General features: G+C 42.1%; 1 protein-coding gene and 1 pseudogene across 2 annotated transcripts in view; both read right to left on the bottom strand.

Moving 5' to 3' along the window:
• Window positions 1-1910: 1910 nt before the first annotated feature.
• The window catches only part of ENTPD4 (ectonucleoside triphosphate diphosphohydrolase 4), a 35718-nt gene continuing 19757 nt past the window's right edge, over window positions 1911-17871 (bottom strand). Inside the window, exons 7-13 of one of the 2 annotated variants that reach the window (XM_025463085.3) lie at window positions 17283-17342; window positions 16647-16801; window positions 14646-14812; window positions 10743-11067; window positions 8901-8986; window positions 7843-8004; window positions 1911-6642 (exon numbers count right to left, since the gene is read on the bottom strand). In XM_025463085.3, the coding sequence (XP_025318870.1) occupies window positions 6414-6642; window positions 7843-8004; window positions 8901-8986; window positions 10743-11067; window positions 14646-14812; window positions 16647-16801; window positions 17283-17342 (1184 nt within the window). In that variant the 3' untranslated portion in view covers window positions 1911-6413. The remainder of the gene's footprint in view (window positions 6643-7842; window positions 8005-8900; window positions 8987-10742; window positions 11068-14645; window positions 14813-16646; window positions 16802-17282; window positions 17343-17871) is intronic. The other variant, XM_025463086.3, reaches the window with a different exon arrangement.
• On the bottom strand, window positions 11133-14619 carry LOC112669741 (ubiquinol-cytochrome-c reductase complex assembly factor 2-like; annotated as a pseudogene).

Here is a 17871-nt window from a genome sequence, read left to right as displayed (position 1 = left end):
AACTTAACGAGGATAAGCAGAACCCATTAAATATTTAAGCGTCTCAGTCTTTTTGAATCTCAGATCTAAGTAATAAATAAAGCTTGTGTCGGGTGGAAAAGATGGAATCTTCGGAGGAAGTGCAAGGTATGGTCCCTGGAGTTGAAGCTGTGAAAGGACAGGATTCATCTTTCCAAAATTGCCCTCTTTACTTTTTTTTTTTCAAAATTGCCCACTTCAAATTTTGATTACCATGGAGGCCAAAAAGGTGAAAGGTGGTATCAAAACTACCAATTATAAGCCTGTGAGAACACTGGGAATAGCTGGCCTGGGCACTTTCCAGAAATAATACAATGAAAGAGGAAGTTCCACACCGGGAATGAGGAAGGCACTCTGTCTTCTGATGACCTGGTCACAGACCAACTCTTTCCCCTTCTCCTTTTTTTCAGGAGGAAAAAAAAGTCTTCTTTTCCCTCCATTCAGTTGCGTTTACGTATTTAGATAAGTAAGAGGCCGGTCTTTTGTGACCATCACCATTATGCTCCGCGAGGAGCCTTCAGTATTTTTCTCAGGGCAGAAATCTTTCCAAAGTCTGGGTTTTCTCTGAGGCTTCTTATTTGGGTCTCTAACACACAACGGGCTGTTGATAGAAACATTTAAGTGGCCGTGAAGTCTGGAGCCCAGAAGTAATTCACCTGCCAAACAGGATCAAGGGTGAAGGGCAAAGAGGGGAGGCCAAACCAGCCCCCGTCTGGGCTGTGGCAGGGCTTCATCCGCCTTAATGGATGTAGTAATAGAGGCAACACTGCACCAGGCAGCAGGAACTAACTGCTTGTTAAGAACAAATGAAAATACCTTAACAGGTCACCTCTTCTTTTGTTACAAGGAGGTGAGATGGCAGGCCGAGCCTCTCAGGCAGGCAACCAGATGAGGTGGGGCTGGGACACACCTCGAGGTATCTGATTTCCTGCAGGCGCTAATGCTCCAGGCAACGGCCCCATGGCCAAGTGGCCCTTTGGGATAAGAGGACACTCCTTTGTCCTCTGGTGACCTTTCCGTAAGGAGACAGTCTGACTCTGATAGAGATGACGTTCGCGTCTCTGCTCCCAGACCAGTGTGAGCGCCAAAACCCCTCTGTGCAAACCATTAGCGTTTCGGGATCTCAAAAAAAAAAAAAAAAAAAAAAAAAGTAGAGAGAGAGAAAGAACAAGAGAGAGCCGCTGGTGCATTCCAGATTCACGGGACAAATGGAAACAGATAACAAACAAAAATCCCCAACCCATTGCCTTTCAGGCCTGTTAACACCTGCAGCCGTTAGAAACAGGTACTTCCTTCTCTTCAATCAAGCAGAGTAAAGTTGAGACACCTTCAGATGCCTTAAATATTTTCATGTATTTATCCTCAGGCCCAAAGACCTACATTTACCGAACTGCCTCAGAAATTAAATTCTCTTTTAACATTATCACCCCATTCTTGGCCTTCCAAGCCCCGTGCTTCTGTGCTCGCCCTGTACTCCCGTTTTGCCCTGCTGGTCCCTCACCCGGCTTGTACGTATGTCTTAGGCTCTTCTTTGTGTTGTCAACAGCTGGTCCCTTCCCTCTCCTTCTGTCTCTATTATGTGTTTTTGGGTTATGCCTCAGCAGCACCCCGCACCCTCCCGGCCGGGGAAAACCTCTGTTGATATGTTCTCAGACAGCTGAAAGAGCTGGCGTTTCTAATAGTTACTTACTAGTAACACGAACAGTGACATTCACAGTTGTCTGGAAATAAGCCAATGACTTTAAGCCTAGATCTAACTGAAGAATTATATAATGTAAAGTCTACATTTGATTTTACAGTTTTAAGGGAAAATGTGTTAAAGTTGGTTAATTTCAGTTTCTGGGCTATATTAATGGTTAATAGTTATTTTAAAAATGATAACCCTAGCAACATTTGTCTCAGAACAACCTTTATTGTTGACACACAGGTGGCTTTACACCTTGGTAAATATTTCTCCTGGGGAAATATTTGACTTTTGTGCTGCTGGACAAAGAATCCTCCCTCCAGAATACAGACAACAGTGCTTCATTACAAGCACATAAATAGAGCAAATGCAGAGTTGCGGTCAGACTCAGACAATTTATTTTACTGAATTTAGATTCAAGTTCAACTAAGCATTCTAACAGGTAACAAGGTTCAAACGGGAGAGAAAAACTTATTTTAGTGGTAAGAAAGCAAGTTCACACAGAGTCTATGGGCCAGTGGATGAGCTTTCATTTTATTGGCTCTTGACACCCATCTGCGTATACGTCTGGCAACATGAGATGGCCAAACACGGAAATGATACACTACCACAATACCCCAAAGATAATTATTCTTACCTTGAATGGAAAACATTATTTTAATTATAAAAAAAAAACATTTAAAGATCTCCTTAAGTTTTGTAATTCTTAAGTGTAAAATATCATCTCAGTAACAGAACAAAGAATTTCCTGGGTTGGTCACATCATTCGTTACAGAACAGGAAAAAAAAAATCATAAAAAAAATGAAACATGGAAGAAAGAAATAAATAACAAAATAATTTATGTGTAGGTAGTTTTGCTGCATTGCACATAACCACACAAAATCCTAAAGCTGATTTTTTTTAAAACTTAGAAAACACATTTGCCTTTTTGAGTTTCTCGCTAAGTGATGCATGCTTCTTCTAAGGAAAACTATTCTATGTAGGCCTGATATTTAAAATTTAAATATCTATCAATCTAGAGTTTGCCTACCTGAGTGTGCAGATGTGGAAACGGGTAGTGAACAAGTGACTCTCCCAGCCTCCAGAGGGGCCGGGCCTAGCTGCAGGCACCTCTCCAGCTTACCCCCAGGCTTAAGGCTTGCAGTTTAGGGCAAAAATATGCAAAAAGCACTGGTTCAAAAATATGCAAAAAGCACTGGTTCAAATGGGTATGTGTTTGTACTTTTACTGTGATGTCCTCCAATGGACTGTAAAATCTTTGCTAGTGTCCTTGGAAGGTTTAGAAAGAAGCATCGCACAGTACTGAGGATGGGACAACAGTATTTCCTGTAGCACACTTCCAGCAAGGCTCAACACAGAGTGTTTTTCTTCCACAAGGCTATTAGCAAATTTCAACCAGTCTAATTTCTTTTGCTTCTTACTTCAAGTATTCTGAGTTCCCTGCCTTCTTGACCAGCCCTTGATATGAATTCTCCTAAAGTAAGCTCCTCTAGGACCTGCCTTTCGCCCTGGCCCTCCCTTGCATCAGAAAGACCCATGTTCAATCCTCTCGAGATTGCAGACCTCCCAACACCACATGGTGAGTACTTGGAACAGCGCTTTTTAAATCTGGGGAAGGAGGGCATGTTTGCTGGCTTATTAGAAAATGGTTCTTGAAAATAACTTAGATAAGTGCGATTCTGATGCATACACAAATATTTTAAGACTGAAGTTTAGTCACTTCTCTTGCCTGTCTTTGTCCCCACAAACAGTAACTAGCTTCCTGAATTAAGAGAATGCCAATGCATATGCCTTCTTGAGCAGGGGTCCATGAACATCAACAAGTAATGGATGTCCATAAAGGGACATTTAGTAAATATTTTAGCCTCTATAGGTCACATGTGTCTCTTTGCATATTCTCCCCCCCCCCCCCTTTCTAATTTCTTTTAACAACCCTTCCAAAACTGAAAAACCATTCTCAGTTCAAGGGCTTCTAGGTTTTCCCTGTGGCCAAGTTTGCCAAGCCCTGCTCCAGGGAGTTCCTTGGCAGGGGAACATGGGCACTTAGCTATGTAACGTAGAAGTTTGTTTGGGTCTCAGAACACTGATTTGGGGATTTCTTTTGGAGAGTTAGGTAGGTGCTTGCAGAGGGATCCACAAACCAGGCATAAAAGCAGATCTGTTTTTCTCGATTCTGCTCCGCAAACGGTACAGAGCTGGACCAAATTGGCACCCTTTATGAAAAAGTGGCTATTTATGGTAGGAAATCTTAATTAAGGCCCATTTAAATCTGGGTCTATGCTGGCTAATCCTTGCCTTGACTTTAAAGGTAAAAAAGCACATACTTCAGGAATCGGAGGAGTTTCGTTTCCAGGTTACTATTCCCAGTGGTTGGCAGTAGAAAAGCTCAAGTGTAAACACACTTCCTCTTTGCCACTAATGCCACAGTCTGCAGAAGAAACACTGTCTGAGGTTTCAAGGGGAAGCACAGCGACTCACTCTACTTCTGGGGTATCTAAGACACAGCTCACCTGTGGCTGGGTCTTGGTAAGGAACAGTGTTTACCAGGGATCAAGCACTTAAATAGCTGAGGATCAGCGTTTCAGAAGGTGGATCTTCCACAGGGACATTTACTTCCATCCTGACACAAGACCACACAGCAGGGGCTGTACCACCACATAGCTCCTCTAACCTTCTGTATATCTGAGACACAAAGATTCTACCCATAACTTTCTCACTATTGAATATTCACTTTGAAGAGCAGAGTAAGAGAATTTGCATTTCTTTTATATATTTGTGATCTTTTCAAGTCATCAATATGCTTAAAATATATGCTATGTTTTATATAGTTAATAAACATAAAAATGTAATTTTTTTAAGTTAAATAAGGGCTTCAGGGTCTGAACCCTTTCTCTCTAATCAATGATGTCTGGAAAAGCAGCTGATGGTTCTCAAAATATACATACGTTGCCAACCAGACAAATTTAACTGTTCTGGGGCTAAGAAATAGCGTGCATGCACACACACACACACACATACACACTCACAAAAAGAACTTCCCCTAAAAAATCTAGGTATGAGAATTCCTAAACTTCTAAACTAAATGAATAGGTGAAAAACAACTGATCTCACATATGCCAATCCAGCTGCCCTCCTTAGGTTTTTGTTTAAAATGCCAAACTTGTTTTCTCTAAATGTGAGTTTATTTCTTCTATTAATGTCAGACCTTTCTCTTAGTCTGGATTTACAGTGGCATTACCACCAGAGCCCCAACCAAGACCAGAATAAAGACAACGTGTCAAGCTAAGTACACAATCTCCAAGGTAAAACCACTGAGACCATTTTTCATTACGGAGGGGAACACCAACTTGAAGCTGGAAGAAACTGGAGTGCAATTAAACCAGCAAAAATGTACCACTAGGAAATGCTAATGTGTCTGCCTGTCAGTAGGCACTAGTTCCAGTTCTAATGACATCAAAACCAGTGAAACTTGATGAATTTTCCAACTCACTCAAAGGCATAATATTCTAAGGCTGTTGAAAGGTGGGACTGAGAAAGTCATTACCTGTGGTCAGAAAAGATAATGGTAATGGGGATTTTTTGACATTAAAAGAAATAAACAGTAAATTCTAAAGTGTGTGTGTTTTTGTTTTTTAAAGTGTGTGTTTTTAAAAGAGCATTGCATTCTCTCATCTTTCATAAACATTTCTCTCACACACACATTCTTTCTCTCACACACATATTCTTTCTCACACACATACACTCTTTCTCACACAGACACATTCTTTCTCACACACATTCTCTCACACACACAAACATCTCACACAAACACATTCTCATTATTACACATACGTTCTTTCTCCCTCACACACACACACCCAGATTCTCTCACACACATATTCTTTCTCTCTTACACACACATACACACTGCTCTAGTCATTATTTCACATCTTCTAGGACTATTACTTTTAAAAATAGTTACCTCTTGGTGCTTATATTTATCTCAGATAGAAATGGCTTTGAGGGATCCCTGGGTGGCGCAGCAGTTTAGCGCCTGCCTTTGGCCCAGGGCGCGATCCTGGAGACCCGGGATCGAATCCCACGTCAGGCTCCCGGTGCATGGAGCCTGCTTCTCCCTCTGCCTATGTCTCTGCCTCTCTCTCTCTCTCTGTGTGACTATCATAAATAAATGAAAAAAATAAAAAATAAAAAAATAAAAAAAAAGAAATAGCTTTGATTTTTTTTAAGCCTACAAGAAAACTTACAGTGACAGATCTGATATCACACATCACTACCCTGTGTAGGTCAGAGTTTTTGAGAGAGACAAAAAGAGGACTATGATTCAGTCATTGGGTTCTGGTTCTGGGAAAGCATCACTTGACAGCGCTACCTTTTCTGATAGAAACAGCTTTGCCATATTCCCTCCAATATCAAAGTGCATCTGTTTAAAATTTAACATACCTCAAAGAAAAATAAAAAATCTTAGTAGCTATCCTATGCAGCAAAAATGTAGTGATTTTCCCTTTTCCCTGCTCCTCAATTTAAAGCTGTATACAGAACGGCTAAATGCGTTACCTCTGGGACAGCAGAGCTTACAAACAATGGATTTTGTCTCTGTTTCAAGGAACAAAAAGGAAAGGGAAAAAAACTGAATGAAAATAAAGAGGAGAAACCCTGAGGCAAAAAATGGCTTTTCCTTCAGAAAGTCTTCCTGGACTCTCAAATCCCCGTTCATAAGGTACCAGCAATCTTCTGGGACGGGAGGCCTTCCTCCAGCCAGAGGGTGGCAGTCGAAGCACTGCGGAGCGTCCGCCTGTGAATGCGCCGGAGCCGCAGCAGGTAGAGGAGGATGGAGAGCACGACTACCAGGAAGCAGCCTGAGAACAGGTAGTGATTGTAGACAAAGGAGAAGCCCCGCCAGTGGGCGTGACTGGCCCGGAAGGTCTCCTGCTGGATATCTCTGCCCACATGGAAACAAAAACAAACACGACAGGTAAGCGAGAACAGGCCTCCTCAGGCAGGCATGCGATGTCATCGTGCACAGGATATGGGCCCACGGGAGCTGGCTGAGGACTCGGCTCTGCAGACAAAAACTGTCTTCTTGGTCTCTGGGACTCCGTTTCCTTACCTCTAAAATGGGGGTTAACGTGGCCTAACAGAGGGTGGCTGTGAGTATTAAACAAGAGACCACGCGAAAGTGCATTCGCTAGTCTGCAGCAGTTACTGTCACTATAATTTGGGTAACAAAAATCAGAGAAATTTAAAAGAACCGTGACAGTTTTACTAACACACGGAAGCCAAGGTGGAATCAGACCACCTGTCTGTGAGCAGTAATACCCATTAGCCACAATTTTTGCAGGTAATGCAGCTATATGGATTGCTGGGACATGCTCAATTAGATGAAGGGGTAAAAAAAACCCAAAAGCGAATTCCTCCTTTATCAGTGCCCCCAGGGATCCTATGGGGGGGGGGGGGGGTCAGCTGACAGCCAGGTCTGTGAACGTGAATGGTGAAAAATGTCCACCTTTATTTGCCAATCTCTGACTGTCATTTCCACTAACCATGAATACAGACATCAAACTACTGAAATGATAGAGAGTACTAGTTCTGCTGCCAGATTGGTTATTTCATGTATTAACAAAAAAGAACACATTATTACTATACTTCAAATATGTTTTCTGTAGCACTTCGGGAAATGTATTTCAATACAGTGGTTTCCTCTGTAATCTTTTATTTTTTATTTTTGTAAAGATTTTATTTATTTATTTATTTGAAACAAAGAGAGAACAAGCAGGGAGGAGGAGTAAAGGGAGAGGGAGAAGCAGACTCCCTGCTAAGCAGGGAGCCTAAGGACCCCAGGATCATGACCTGAGCCAAAGGTAGAGGCTAACCTGTTATTTATTTTATACCTTAAAAACATTTTGAGAAGGAGTCCAAAGCCATAAAGGCAAAGAACAACACTTTCATGCTGTATATGATGGGACGGGTGAGGTGGGAAGCAAGTGCTGGTGGGAAAGACCAGAGTCAAACTTCACTGCCTCTACAGTCCTGCCCATAGCCAGGGCACACCCCAAACATCCGCACACCACAGCCACCACATTGCGTCATAACTGCAGAGAGGCCTATCTTTTGATTCTTGTTACCAAATTCAGAGCCGTACCTTAAGGGTAAAAAACGGGTCCTGTAAAGGATTGCTCCGAGTGTCCACTGAACCTCCTTGTCATAAACTTGTAAGGCCGTCTTTAAATTTTTATAGTTGACAGGAAATGAAAAGCCCCTATGAAACACCTCGAACATCCAAGCAGATTTGAAGCACTGGTACCTATGAACACCAAGCACAAATGTAAGCGGGATTCATTTACTGGTCACACTGAACCGTGCAGTGAGACAGCCTTCCCCCGAGACCCAGGGGCGGGTGCACAGGCTTCACCAGGCCAGCATTCCGAGCAGGTGAACCAATTACATGCACTTCCAGCTGATTTACTTGCCCCTTGTCCCACAACAGTTCACCTGTCAAACTCAGTAGCTCAGGACACTTTGTCTCAGTATGATTTAATACACTGCCGTGACAGATGTTTTTTCTTGGGCATTCTGGGATTTACTCTCTGATAAACACTGAGCAAGCTCCAACTTCTTTGGACCCAGGTTACTTTATTATAAAATGAAAAGCCTGAAGGGTCCTTTGCAGCTCTGATACTCTATGGTTCTAAATGCTTATCAGAGGCTTACTTATTACAAAGTGCTGAGCTAAGTCAGTAATGAGATATAACAAAAAACAGGATAGCCAGCATACTTAAATGACTTATAATGACAGGATTTTTAAAAAGCAACAAATAATTATGAAATAGGGTGGAATCTGATAAATGCCACTAGGGAGACATATGCGTGCTCTGGAGTCGGACAGAGTAATGGAGTCTGATTGAATGGGCAGGGGGAGACTTGAAAGGGATAGATCCTGACCTGACTCTGAGGTCTGGCCAGGGATTCAACAAGCAAGGGAAGAACAGGGGCACTCCAGGTGGAAGGAAAGCAAAACTGAATAAAAACCCATAAGGTATATCTGGACATAAGTATCTGTTGTCCCACTGGAAAGGAGCCAAGGGTGGGTGAGGAGAAACAGTGAAGGATGAGGATGCAAAAGCAGGGTGTGGCAAGCCAGCGGCTACCACTACTACATTGTTTCTGGAAACCGTGTGGGCTCAGCCACCCACTGCTTACTTTAGCCTATGGAGATCAGCATGTGAGGCGTAGAGTCCGCGGTCAAAACGTTCCCGCAAGATCGACCACTTTGTTGCACAATAATCCTGGAAGAAATTTCACCGTAAATAAATCATTGGTAAAGGCTAAATGCTATGTTCATTTTAAAAAGGGTTTACCCAATTCATATTCATAACAATTAAGTAACACAAGCTTAACTTCCATGTGTAATGTGAAGATGAGATGCACAAGCATCCAGCAAATACTTACTGATCAGCATAGACAGGGCTCATTCGGTCTTAAAATGCTGTCAAAATTATTGTTATACAGAGAATTTCACTGCCCATAGCCACCCTCTTCGAAAGTGCTCATTCTCCCACTGTGTGACTGCCTGTGACAGGCATACGCTTTCAGAAAAGTGAAGTGGGACTTTAGTTAGTTCGGAGCGGGTACCTATGTTTGCAGCTGCACAGTACAAGGTTCTGGGAACACCGATATCATTACAAAGGCCTGTCTTCAGAAGGGAAAAAGGTGCCATCTTTTTCTGAAATTATTTGTAATAATATCCATAGCTAACATTTATTGAGCACTAAGTGCCTTTTCTGAATGTAATACTTAGAACCACTTGTTGGCATGGCTAGGATTACACTTCTTATCTCAAAGGAGGAAGAAACTGAGGCTCTGAGAGATGGTGAAAGTGCAAGAGGGAACACAGAACAGCACCTGGTCTGGGGTGAGAGGGGAGGACAGGCATTCAGGTCAGAGGAGACACCGTGAATGAAGACAAGATGGAAGCAGCCTGGGTACCGAGGAAAAGAATAGATGCTCGCTGTGATTATCATAAGGATGTGCTAGGTGGGGAAACGAGGCTCCCGGGAGACTAGGGACATGCTAAGGCATTTGCGATTTATCCTGCTACAAAAGGAAGCCGCTGAAGACTGTAAACAGAAGAGATGGCACTCGTGTTTCAGACAGAACTCTCTGGGAGTCGCATGAGAGATGAACAATGGAGGGAACCAGAGGCAAGAAGACCAACTGGGAAGATCCTGCAGTAGCACAGGTGACAGATGCAGGCCTCACGAGAGCAGTGAGAGCAGGACAAAAAGTAGGAGGGGCTTTGAGAAATGATTATCCATAAAATAATGAGTTTGCTGACTGATTATAGGGGCTGTACAGCGAGGAGGGAATGAATGGCAGGAGGAAGTCTAGAACTTCTGAGTTTTGGGAGGTGGACTGGATGGTCAAGGGATGCCATTAACCCAGACAATATCACAGAATGAGGGGAATGGAGAAAATGGTGCGTTTGTTTTGGGTCATGAAATCTAGTAGGCAGGGTCAGGACTAGAGCCTCTTTTGACAGGCAGTTACCAGTGAACCATGAGCATGGATGAGACCATCCAAAAGCTTGAAGGTACAAGGGCCAAGGGTGGAAGTCTAGGATCACCAAGGTTTAAGGGGTGTAAAGGAGGGGAACCGCTGAGAGAGCCTAAGAAACTATCAGAAAGGCAGTGGCCGACAAGAGAACTGAGGGACAGGAAGGCTGCCAGGAGTGTGGCCAGATACTGGCTACGTTATTACCCAGAAGTATTCAAGTCTGTCATCTAGAAGCCACTGATGATCAGAGTGGCTCATGCAGTGGTGGCAAAAGTTAGCTCACCGTGGACTTCTGACTCCTGCTGGGACTATGTCTCCTGCTCACCAAGGGAACAGGATCCCCAACAGGCTATGCTACACCCCTCCACCCTCCACCTCCCCTTTCTCTTGAGCTGGGCTTCTAAATATGCAGGAGGGACATAAGGTGCCACTATCTACACCAGTCTCTCAACAGCATGCAGGAGAGAAGAGGGTTTGTTTGAAGGTTACCTTTGCAGCTTTAGTAAAAGTAGCAGCATTGTAGTCTCCACCCATTCGTAACACATCCTCAGTGCAATAGTAGAACTCTGAAAAGCCATAGAATTCACTGTTCTGGAAGTGAATCGGGGGCTGGTAGACCCCGTTGAGAGAGGTCTGTGTCTCATTTGTTTTATTCATGAAAGGCTGGATGGTCTCTCGACACAGGTCAAAATCTCCTGTTCCCCGGAGGTACATGGTCTGTCCGTTTTGTTGGATTTCATCTTTGATGTCTAGGGGTAAGCAGGGGTCCAAGAATGGAGTATCAGGAGCCAGACCAGTCTGTTTACCCAGGAGCCTACAGAACAAAGAGAAACTTGATTTGAGACTGACAGAAAATTGTTCTGAAAAAGTAGTTGCAAGTCAGTGTTTCTCAAGACATTCTGTGAACCATGAGCCCTGCAAGGTATTCTGTGGGAAAACAAAAGGGTTCTGGGATGATGAGATTAGGGAAACAGGTTCTTGAGCCCCTCTTGAAGATTTCCATCCATCCACATGTGTGTACAGCAGACACTGTAATGGGGTCCAGTGAGACAACTACCTGCACAGACTACCAGTGCTTTCTGTACCCTGCAAAGTGGCCTGGTGCGCTCAGCCTGGGTGAGTTTATGGTTCCTAAGTTCCTCTTGGTTTCAAGTTCACCGCAACTGAATGCCCACCAACTGTCCCTTCCAATCCTGTTCTGCCACTAGAGCTTGTGGGTTTCATTATAGAGATGAAATGTGACTGTGGCAAGAAGTAACTGGCCCTGCCCAAGCCAGGCTAGATGCTTTAGATAGAGGCAAGTTGCCTGAAAACTACTGTCAAATTCAGTAGGTTTAAAAAAATTGGGAAAACCTAGAACTGGTATCAAACTGCTTTACAAATGTTTGTTAAGCCCTTTGTAGTCATTAAAGAGCCAAAATGACACTGAGATGAGCAGGTGCAGTGCATGCCAGAGATATGACAGGTGTAGTCTAAGAAAAGACCTGAGTCCAGAGCAAAAGACTGGCAAATGAAAACATAAAACAAAATGCCTGCCATTTGATTCTATTTTTGAATCTCTGTTTCAACTAATTTTTAAAAATTAACCCACTATTGATCCCTGGTCTAAAAAGTGTTTAAGTATTAGTATCAGTCACTCAATTGACAAGTTGTTTATTCCTAAGATCAGGGTAACTAAACATGCACTTGAATGTAATAAACTAAGGTCTTTGCCATTAATTAAAAACAATTTTTGGGGTGCCTTGGTGGCTCAGTCAGTTAAGTGTCTGCCTTTGGCTCAGATCACGATCCCAGGGTCCCGAGAATTGCGCCCCACATTGGGCTCCCTGCTTCTCCCTCTCTGGCTCCCCCTGCTTGTGCCATCAAATAAATAAAATCTTTAAAAAAAATTATTTTTAAAACTCAATTGCTACTGATAGCAAAGAGATAACTATGCATTTCAAAGCTCAATTTATGACATATGTAAAAAGTGATGATTTATGTGTATAATTATTATGAAAGTCCAAGATAAGATGTCTGGGTGACTCAGTCAGTTAAGTGACTTTTTTTTTTTTTTTTTAAAGATTTTATTTATTTATTTGAGAGAGAGACAGACAGACATAGTGAGAGACAGAATGAGCAGGGAGGAGAGGGAGAAGCAGGGAGCGCAATGCGGTGCTGGATCCTAGGACCCCGGGACCATGACCAGAGCTGAAGGCAGACACTTAACAGACTGAGCCACCCAGGTGCCCCAGTGTCTGACCCTTAATTTCTGCTCAGGTGATGATCTCAGGGTCGTGAGATTGAGCCCTGCTTCTGGCTCGGCACTCACTGCAGAGTCACCTTGAGATTTTCTCTCCTGTTCCTTTTGCTCCTCTCCCTGCTCACATGTGCTCTCACACACTCTCTTCTCTCAAATAAATATGTAAATAAAATCTTTTTTTTTTAAGATTTTATTTATTCATGAGACACACACACAGAGAGAGAGAGAGAGGCAGAGACATAGGCAGAGGGAGAAGCAGGCTCCATGCAGGGAGCCTGACATGGGACTCGATCCCAGGTCTCCAGGATCAGGCAGGCCCTGGGCTGAAGGCGGTGCTAAACCGCTAAGCCACCCGGGATGCCCTGTAAATAAAATCTTAAAAAAAAAAAAAAAAAAAAAAAAGTCCAAGACTTGTCAAATGTACTTCAACACTGTTTTTAGTTGTCCCACATCTTAAGAAGGACCACACAACTGTCCATTATACAAGCTTCTTGACATTAAAACCTATTATTAAAAATTAGAAAAAAAAAAAAATAAAAAAAGTAAAAATAAAAATTAGCATTGCTGGTTTTCTCCAAAGTTCTAATTCAAACATCACTTACAAAATATTTCTATTTAATAAGACTATTATAAAAAATAATTATACCAGAATGTCCTATATACCACGTTTAAAAGAAACTTTGGGACCACCAATCTCTTAACACTGTTCAATTAATGTCTGGAGCAGGAAAATAATAAGTTTTTATTGCTTTTCCTATTCACATATGTGAATTTCTGGGAAATGTGGTACAAAATGGCTCTGACCTGGTCTTTCTTAAAGTTCAGGCCTCCAAAGGTTTGTTAAGATTAAATTGATCTAGGAACCACATACTACAATTTATCTCTATTAATTGGCATTTTTTATATAACCCTAGATTTCAGATATTTTTATTCATCCAACAGCTCTGCTTTACTTATGGACCAATTTTATTTTTATTTATTTATTTTTTTGGACCAATTTTAAATAAATAATTCCTATATACTTAAACTTACAAATTTAAATTCATTAAAGTATTGCTTTTATTTGTTCTATATGCTTTCTATACCAGAATTCTTTTATAAACTCATTTTTATTTTTTAGGAAGGTAAATCAGGGCAGTTTTATTTATGCAAGGTACAAAACTCCATGACTTGGTGCATGGGTGAGATAAAGACTGAGCCTGGGCCCTCTGCTTCTCCTTGGGATTCCTGGGGGCAAACTTCTCCTGCACTGTCTTCCATATATCTTTATTTGTTTCCTTAAACTCTTTCAGGGTGCCTGTGCACAGGATCAGCTTATACTCTTCCATGGACAGGCTGATGAAGCTCATGTCTCTGGGGCAAGAATATTGGTGTTTGTAATAGTTTGAATGGAGTCGTGGCTAAGCTCTCATACACCTGACCACAGGCCTCATGCTCTGCAATCTGGGTGTTCTCTCCCTCCTGAAAGGCCTGTGCTACCTGGTGCTGCAGGTAAGCACAAAAGTCTCGGCCCTGTTCTCATCCACCGGCAAGTCCTCACAGAGCTCAAGGAAATGCTGGCAGCAGCAGTTGGTCGCCATTTTGGGCTCCCCAGAGACTCATTTTTAAAAGTTTCACTGCTAAAAATGTTTGAAATCACTAACTTAGACTTCTAGATCACCTCTTTCTCTTGAATAACTTTTTTCTCTATGGTCTTATCCAATAAATAACTGTACAGGCTGGTTTTCCAGAACACCACCAGAATATCACATAATTCACTTCAATCATCAACAATTCGATCATCACTTACCGCAGGCCTCCAGGACATGTGCAGTAGCCTGCGTGCTGATTTTCCCCAGGACTCTGCAATATGAAATACACCACCCAGGGCTCAAAACTATTTCAATATGTTAACAGTGAAATTTCTAATCCAGGGAGGTGTGGGTCTGAGAGAGAGAGAGAGACAGAGATCTGCCTTCAGAACCTGAAAAGAATTGAGAGCCAAAGGTAGAATCGTGGTGTCCTTTCATTTCTCAACTAGCAGGGGAGTCAAAGCTGACTGTGCTGATGTATTTCTGCTGCTTGAGGTTTCCCTGCTTTGCCCTGAGAGGTTTTCTATGAGGAAAGACCTAGGTCTGAAAGCAAATGCTGAGAAGTGGAAGGTGCTTTACCTGTTCTTTTGAACTGTGCTGGCAAATATTCGGTCTTCATATCTCTGTCGAGCAGCATTGCCACCAAACCCAAGAAATGTGGCCACATAGACTCGGTATACATGCTCAGTTTGGTGAACATCACATCCCAAGTTAAATTCAGCTAACAAGTTCTTAGCTACTTCTTCCTGCATATGCAAGGATAAAAAAACTTTAGTATTTTAAGCAATACAAAAACAATTACCTCCTGTGAAAAAGAATGATCTAAAATGATTCTCATCCAAAAGCAGCAAAAATTTCTGCTTCTGCATTTCCCAAGGACCCTTCAAAACATCCCTCTGAATTCACAGCACAGTTCTGACTTAAAAAATTCCAGATGGGCTGCACATCTGTGATACTACTACTTTTTGTAAAGGGAAGTTAGCAAAATAGTTCACATCCTCCATCTTCCTACTGGTGGAAGCCTATGCTTTAGAAATAATTCTAAACATTGAAAAGTCTCTATACACAAAGATGACTTCTGTGTTCTATGAGAGAAGAAACTGGGTGTCATCTAAATCTGTAACTCCAGGATGCCTGAGTGGCTGCATTCAGGTCAGGTCATGGTATCAGGGTCCTGGGATCAAGCCCCACTTCAGGCTCCCTGCTCAGTGGGGAGTCTGCTTCTCCCTCTGCCCCTCCCTCTTGCTCACACGCTCTCTCAAATAAATAAAATCTTAAAAAAATGTTTTAAAAAGATAAAAAAAAAATCTACAACTCCAAGGAGTTTTTAGTTAATTATGGTAATCATTAGTTTATGGAAGAACATGCTTATGCATGGTTAAACAAGGGACACAAAATTGTATAAACAGTAAGATTACAACAAACATATTAAAAAAAACTCTAAGTAGGGAAAAAAATGAATGAAAAGAAATATACCAAAATGCTAACAATGATTTTTTTCTTTTTTGGATGATGCACCATGGAAAATTTTTAACTCTGATTTTTCAGTATTCTTTTCTAAACTCACTTTCTATGTATTTTTTTACTTTGTCTTGAGGGCGAAAACATGACTTTTAACAAAGAGTATAATAGTTTCTGGAACCATGTCTGGATGAGATGCAGGACACATAAAGCGTTTAACTTACAAGCATTTTTGTAAAGCACTTAATAAATATGCCAATAACATTTAGTGAGTGAACACTAGGTGGCTGGCAGTACATCAGATACATTATATGCACTATTTCATTTCAGCCTTTTAAAAACTCTGTGTGAAAGGTACTTGCATTCACATTTATAGATGAAGAACCTAGCTCAAAGAAGTTAAGTGATGTGTGTAAGGTCACATAGCTAGTGGGGCCAGCGTGATGATGGAGCCCAGACTTTTTTAAGCACTATACCATGCTAGGGAAAAGTGTAGGAAATCAGGCTTTGATAGTAATTTACAGCTAGATGGGAAAAAGAGTCATAAAGACTTGCAGCAATTCAGGAATGCATCTGGAAACCTTTCTGGTGCTCTCTTTACAAGGCTGCCCGGCCTACTGGGAAACTCCAGGCAGTGACAGGGAGCCCCGAAGGGCATGGAGAAAACAGAGAAAAGTCAAGTTCATAAATATGCAAGCAGTGCATACAAACCTCAATCCTTTCCAGAAAAGTCAAAAGCTGTCTGAGCCTTAAAAAAACCCAGTACCTTCCCTAACTATAACTTAAGAAATACGATGCCATTACATTAAGTATTACAATATCTGGTGAGAAGTGACTGAAGAGAAAATACAAACAAAAATTCGAGCATGTGACTGACATTTATTCCGCACAGAAACTCTCAGTTCAAAAAACAAACCAGCTGACTTCAATGAACAAACACAAATGGCTTAGCGGAGGTTTACGTGGCTTCCTCCTGACTCCGTTCTCCTGGGTTGGGAAGGTGGGGCCTCAGCAAGCACAGTAAAGATGTGTTCAGACTCAGAAAACAAAACAAAAATGGATGGAGACATGTTAAAGGAAAACCAAACCAAATGGAAGAAAATTTGCACGGATAGTAACCTGCTGTGAGGAGGCAAAGCTTACAGTTTTGGGAACTTCGTACGCTATCTGAGTTGACACGCCTCCCATGTCCAGAATACCGGCTGTCCTTTTACGGAGGATAGCTTCCCTGCTTTCGCTACCAGGAATGTTAACCTCCACAACTGCCTCCTCATCTGGGAAGAACAAGAAACATCCATTGGAACAGAACCAATCCAGAAAATGGGGATCTTCTGAAGAGTCTTATTTTCATGGTACTTTCAAGCCCACCTAGGCCCAACTCAGCCTAGTCCTCCTGCCTAAAGTCAAGTTCATGGTGGGAAAGAGCTACACACTCTCTACGCTACACACTTAGCTATGTCACAAAACGTAGCTCCTGGGGTCCCTGGCTGGCTCAGTCAGTTAAGCATCTGCCTTCAGCGCAGGTCATGATCTCAGGGCCCTGGGATGGTGCCCCACATCGGGCTCCCTGCTCAGTAGGGAGCTTGCTTCTCCCTCTGCCTCTGCCCCCCAGTCATGCTCTCTCTCATTCTCTATCTCAAATAAACAAAATCTTAAAAAACAAAAACAAAACTTAGTTCCTTTTTTGTCCTTTGGGATTAGACAGAACAGTTATTATTTCCAGTCAAAAATATCGGTTGGAAACATGATACTTACCATCTTCAATATGCTCGAATCGTCCAAGGACAAAATTAATGCCAATCCAAGCATACACACCTATAGACATTTCATAGGGGGGAGAGAATAAAGTTTTAAGATACTCTGTACAACTCTTATTGATGCAGTCCACGCAAACAACTCATTTACTTTACTCCCTGACAATGTGCAAAAACATTATCGGAAATAACAAATCCGTCCGATATATTTTGTTTTTCTAGTGGCTTTCCTAGAACTCCTTAAAATTCAGTTTCTTGTCACTTACATAGCTAAAAACAGGATTCCCCTGATGCTAGTTTTTGTTTCAAACAGTTCTGAAATAATGGAGTAATTTTGCTTTATGAAGTTAAACCTACCAACTGCAAGGTTGAAAAAACAAAACTCCAACTCTTCCAGTTCCTTCGTCTCTCATTTTTCACTCAGTAGCCAAGCCTCATTCCCCTTTTACACTTGCTCTATCCAGTCTCCACCCACTTCACGTCTTACACCTTGATTTAAGCTGTCACAGAGACCTAGTTGATCTTGCCCACCTCCTCCACTTCAACGCACGCTATTCTCTGCGACTGGACTGACGTAGAACAAGGCTAAA

Source organism: Canis lupus, chromosome 25 (assembly GCF_003254725.2).
Source record: "Canis lupus dingo isolate Sandy chromosome 25, ASM325472v2, whole genome shotgun sequence".
NCBI lineage: Eukaryota > Metazoa > Chordata > Mammalia > Carnivora > Canidae > Canis > Canis lupus.
Note: the sequence above shows the minus strand (reverse complement) of the source record. Positions and strands in the feature narration are given on the sequence as shown.